Consider the following 6,110-nt stretch of genomic DNA (forward strand, 5'->3'; position numbering starts at 1 on the left):
TGACGTAACACCGGTATTTACATCAGGAAAACGCTGTTTTGCTGCTGGAGTCCTTCTCACTCTCCATCTCTCTGTGTGTGCTGTACGTTAACACCCACCAGCAGAAACACCCCCCTACCCAACTGACAGACGGAATCTCACTATACATCAGCCATTCTCATCCTCCCCTCTCTCATGACAAGGCGCGCATGACAAGGTGTCTGCAATGGTAACTGTGTTATAGTTACAGTCAAAGTAATTAGTTAGATTACTCGTTACTAAACAAGGTAACGGCGTTAGTTACTCCCGTCACTGGTCATCAGTACTCTTCTGTTCCAATGGACCCAGATTTATTCTGCGTGCTCCCGTTCTCCTTGAGTCCAGACTTTCCTGGGATCTTCTCAATAACAGACTTGGCGAGGAAACAAGTCCGTGCTCGTATTCTAGTGAATTAAGAAACGGCCATTTTCAGGCTGTTTTTTCTTTTCTTTTTTTTAATGCTGCGTCTTTAATTCAATCTCAGGTTTAGTTCTTGAAAAATATCTGCATTCATGAACTCTGACCAATCTGGATTAATTCGGTTTTATGGGGCTACATTTAGCTCCACTACGTGTTTTCTCCATGAAAGCATGGGTTCTCTCTGGGTACTCCTGCTTCCTCCCGCAATCCAAAAACATAATGGCCTTGATGGCCCTGTGGGAATGTGTTTTCATGTATTTCATGCTTTCTATGAACCCTCCTCTCATTGGCCGTTCTGTGTTTCCTCACAGCCTGGAGGTTTGAACCCTTTTATTTCCACAACATTCTGACTTCTTTAAAGCTTCATCAGTTTTATAGAAAAACAAACATCAGGAGGAAACTCTGAGCATCTATTAATGTTCTCTTCTCTGCAGAGCCAGGATGGTGGCTCCCTGTGATGTTTAAAATGGCCGCACAGTGAGGCTGTCTGCAGCGAGCAGTTCCACGGTTTAACTCCAGGGGGCGGGGCCTTTCTGCATGGAGTTACATGCTTTATCCACGCTTTTTTTTTATTTTTATTAACCCATACAATGACCTGCAGACACCATCATGACCTGAAGTCCCTGTTCACTGCAAAGAAAAACAACAAACTCAGGTAATCTGCCATCTGTGATGAATACAGTGATGGTTGTTTCTATGCTCCACCCACTGATCCTGTTGTTTATGGTCTAACAGCAGATTTCATCAGAGGGTTTACTGCTGCATGTTTGGCTGCTCCTGTGTTTGTTTCCTACAGTCTGGCTTTAAACAGGCTCTTTAATGAACGTCCCACGGCTGCAAAGGAATGCATAAAAACAGCGCTGACGTCACGCTGCCTCAGAGCGCGGACAGAGATCAGAAACAGGAAGCGATCTGAATGTTTCTGACCAGAGGAGCTGATAACAGCCGTTTAATGGAGCTGTTCAGGCTCAGACTGCAGGAATGACTGGCATCTATAAATCTGCACAAAGTGTTAAACTCCGCCTCTGTTAACGTAGAAAAACAGCTGCAGCTGCTTATAAATGATTTACAGGAATTATTATTCAGGTTTATCTTTACAAACATTACATGGGATTTATTTATCTGTGTTTATCTCTCAGACGTCCAAAACGACGGGTCCAGTCAGGTCCAGGTCCAGTCTGATCCAGGTCCAGGTTTTATTTCTAGTCCTGCTTTAACAACAGACCTCACAATGACAGGAAAACAAGTTTGTGTGTGAGAGGCTGCAGCAGGAAACAGACATGAAGGCTCCGTCTGCCAGCAGGAAGCCTGCAGGAACAGATCCTTTACATAATAACCTGACCACAGCGTCCCCTACAGGCCACAGCGCCCCCTACAGGCCACAGCTCCCCCTACAGGCCACAGCAGGGATTTATTCTATCCTGATTAAAACATGGAAACTATAAAATCTTATTAGCACCAGCGATTCCATAACCTTCACACTGGATCCAACTGGAAATCAAACTACTTATACTGGTTCCAGTTCGTCGAAATGTTTTCACTGTTCTGATCATAAATGCACTGCAAAAACGATCTAGAAATAAGTAAAAAAAAAATTACATTAATTATATATACCCTCAATTTGAGTAGATAAATAAGATGATATGCAAATGCAATGAGGGTTTCTGCTCCTAGAATAAGACAATTAGATAATATGGACTTCAAATAATATAATGCAATTGTTCTTTCTTATCTTAAATGAAAATTGTCTTATTCCATTAGCAAAGTGTCTCACTTTCCTCCTCAATTAATTGAAGAGGTGTGGTGACCAGAATTTTAAAACAAACCAACTTTATCCCATTTTAATTACTGGTTTTGGTTTAATAAATTTTAAAAAGTTCTATTTAAGGGAGATTTTGTAAGTTTTTCCTGAAAAACATCCTTTTAATTTGACCCTTTAGAACTAAACCTGTTTAATGATCAGACTGACGCCTCAGTAGTTCTGCATTGATGCATCTATCAGCCTGTTGCCTATTTTCATGAGTTCAGTTTGGGTCAGAAATTCCCGTTCTTTTCCACGGTCCTGACATTACGTCAAGATGGATTCTGTGGAAACTCAGAAGCATCCGCTGTAGGTACCAGATCTGCTCGAGGCCCCGCCCCTTCATTTACGTCATTATATGGCAACTCCACTGAGACAAACTGTATTGCACCCGTTTATTAAAAATCAAATGGAGTCTAAACATATTATTCCCTATATTTGCTATTATTTTCCATTTCATCGGCGATCTAAAGTAGCAGAAAGTAGAAAACAATCATTGTCAGTCTGGAAGGAAAGTCCTGCTCTAAGAAAGACTGAGCTCTGCTATTTAACAATGTGACAAAAAAAAGTTTATTTTTATTCTTTTTATTAAGATCTGAGGTCAGAGGACGAATGGAACATCTTAAAAAACTACTTTCATAGAGATTTTAGACAAATTAAACAGTTATTCTATTTGGAGAAAACGAACAGTTGTTGTTGAGTTGAATTTAAAAGTAGCATAGCTTAATCAGGCTAACTGAGCAAGCTAAAATAAGCTAACCTGTTAGCTACAGCTAGCCACAGCGCTACCTCTTTATATCACGGTCTAACAGTTACTTTGTTCACCTGATCAGATTTTTTTCAGTTTTGTGATCAATCAGGTAAAACTTCATCAGTCATTATAAACGCTAATGCTACAGATGCTCCAGACTCTGCACACGCTGGGTGATGTTATTGTCATCAGGGCAACCACTATGTTTACATCATGTGGCAACGTTCAGCCAATCCTGTAGCGTAACGTCACTGATAGGAAGCAGATCTGGTTCCTACAGCAGCATCCAGCTGAACTCAGACACCATCGAAAAATTAATGTTAAGGTGAAAAAGGTCAGAAATACACTATTAGGACGAGCAGAATAGAGCAGAATAGAGCAGAATAGATCTGCAGTTCTGTGTTTTGGTCACAGGTGGCAGCATCATTACAAAACTAAGTAATTTCTCTTTTAAATTCATGTTTAAATTCAGTTAATTGTCTTTATTGAATCTGATCCTGAAGATTTAAAAACTACATTAACTCTGTTATATCTAAACCGACTCTGTTTTCTTGTTAAATGTTCCTGATCTGTGGATCTGTGTCTCCGTTCTCTAACTCACGTGAGGGTAGAACTCCATGAGGATCAGGAACTCTGGCCGGCCGTCGCCGGTCGCCCTCTCCTGGGCAGCCAGGAAGCGCGCCACGTTGTCGTGCTGCTGCAGCAGAGGCAGGCGGTAGATGGAGCGCTCGTTGGAGAAGTTTGCACGGTTAGCAGAGCTGAAGACTTTAACGGCCACGCAGCGCTCGTTCAGAGCGCCGCGGAACACGGCGCCGTAACGGCCTCGACCNCTCAGACGTCCAAATGAACGGGTCCAGTCTGGTCCAGGTCCAGTCCGGTCCGGTCCGGGTTTTATTTCTAGTCCTGCTTTAACAACAGACCTCACAATGACAGGAAAACAAGTTTGTGTGTGAGAGGCTGCAGCAGGAAACAGACATGAAGGCTCCGTCTGCCAGCAGGAAGCCTGCAGGAACAGATCCTTTACATAATAACCTAACCACAGCGCCACCTACAGGCCACAGCGCCCCCTACAGGCCACAGCGCCCCCTACAGGCCACAGCTCTCCCTACAGACCACAGCGCCCCCTACAGGCTACAGTGCCCCCTTCAGGCCACAGCGCCCCCTACAGGCCACAGTGACCCCTACAGGCCACAGTGCCCCCTTCAGGCCACAGCGCCCCCTACAGGCCACAGCGCCCCCTACAGGCCACAGCGCCCCCTACAGGCCACAGCGACCCCTACAGGCCACAGCGCCCCCTACAGGCCACAGTGCCCCCTTCAGGCCACAGTGCCCCCTACAGGCCACAGTGCCCCCTTCAGGCCACAGCGTCCCCTACAGGCCAGAGTGACCCCTACAGGCCACAGCGCCCCCTACAGGCCACAGTGCCCCCTTCAGGCCACAGTGCCCCCTTCAGGCCACAGTGCCCCCTACAGGCCACAGCGACCCCTACAGGCCACAGCGACCCCTACAGGCCACAGCGCTCCCTACAGGCCACAGTGCCCCCTTCAGGCCACAGTGCCCCCTACAGGCCACAGCGCCCCCTACAGGCCACAGCGTCCCCTACAGGCCAGAGTGACCCCTACAGGCCACAGCGCCCCCTACAGGCCAGAGTGACCCCTACAGGCCACAGCGTCCCCTACAGGCCACAGCGCCCCCTACAGGCCACAGCGTCCCCCACAGGCCACAGCAGGGATTTATTCTATCCTGATTAAAACATGGAAACTATAAAATCTTATTAGCTCCAGCGATTCCATAGCCTTCACACTGGATCCAGCTGGAGATCAAACTCCTTATACTGGTTCCAGTTGGTCGAAATGTTTTCACTGTTCTGATCATAAATGCACTGCAAAAACGATCTAGAAATAAGTAAAAAAAAATATACCATTAAGTATATTTACCCTTAATTTGAGTAGAGAAATGAGATGATATGCAAATGGAATGAGGGTTTCTACTCCTAAAATAAGATAATTAGATAAAATGGACTTCAATTAATACAATGCAAATGTTCTTGCTTATATTAAATGAGAATGTTAAAACAAACCAACTTTATCCCATTTTAATTGCTGATTTTGGTGAAATAAATTTTAAAAAGTTCTATTTAAGAGAGATTTTGTAAGTTTTTACTGAAAAACATTTTTGTTAACTTTTTATTTGACCCTTTAGAAATAAACCTGTTTGATGGTCAGACTGACGCCTCAGTAGTTCTGCATTGATGCATCTATCAGCCTGTTGCCTATTTTCATGAGTTTACTTCGGGTCGGAAATTCCCGTTCTTTTCCGCCGACCTGACGTTAAGGCAAGAAGTAAATTCAAGATGGATTCTGTGGAAACTCAGAAGCATCCGCTGTAGGTACCAGATCTGCTCGAGGCCCCGCCCCTTCATGTTAGGTCATTATATGGCAACTCCACTCAGACAAACTGTATTGCGCCCGTTTATTAAAAATCAAATGGAGTCTAAACATATTATATATTTGCTATTATTTTCCATTTCATCTTTGATCTAAAGTAGCAGAAAGTAGAAAACAATCATTGTCAGTCTGGAAGGAAAGTCCTGCGTTCTAAGACAGACTGAGCTCTGCTATTTAACAAGGTGACAAAAAAAGTCTCAGTTTATTTTTATTCTTTTTATTAAGATCTGATCCTAAAAAATTACTTTTTATAGAGATTTTAGACAAATAAAACAGTTATTCTACTTGTAGAAAATGAACGATTGTTGTTGACACGGATTTAAAAGTAGCATAGCTTAATCAGGCTAACTGAGCGAGCTAAAGAGGCTAACCTGTTAGCTACAGCTAGCCACAGCGCTACCTCTTTATATCACGGTCTAACATTTACTTTGTTCACCTGATCAGATGTTTTTCAGTTTTGTGATCGATCAGGTAAAACTATTATCTAACTGCTATTATCGTTGTCAGGGCAACCACTATGTTTACATCATGTGGCAACGTTCAGCCAATCCTGTAGCGTAACGTCACTGATAGGAAGCAGATCTGGTTCCTTCAGCAGCATCCAGCTGAACTCAGACACCATCGAAAACTCAAGGTAAGGTGAAAAAAGTCAGAAATAAACTATTAGGACGAG

At 43.8% G+C, this 6,110-nt stretch overlaps 1 protein-coding gene across 1 annotated transcript in view; it reads right to left on the reverse strand.

Moving 5' to 3' along the window:
- Positions 1 to 3,821, reverse strand: part of LOC107103972 (bone morphogenetic protein receptor type-2-like) — a 10,292-nt gene extending 6,471 nt beyond the window's left edge. The window contains exon 1 of the mRNA XM_015403846.1: positions 3,592 to 3,821. Coding sequence (XP_015259332.1) covers positions 3,592 to 3,609 — 18 coding nt within the window. The 5' untranslated portion in view covers positions 3,610 to 3,821. The remainder of the gene's footprint in view (positions 1 to 3,591) is intronic.
- Between the last annotated feature and the right edge of the window lie 2,289 nt (positions 3,822 to 6,110).

Source organism: Cyprinodon variegatus, unplaced genomic scaffold, assembly GCF_000732505.1.
Source record: "Cyprinodon variegatus isolate N-32 unplaced genomic scaffold, C_variegatus-1.0 Scaffold1579, whole genome shotgun sequence".
NCBI classification, from domain to species: Eukaryota; Metazoa; Chordata; class Actinopteri; order Cyprinodontiformes; family Cyprinodontidae; genus Cyprinodon; species Cyprinodon variegatus.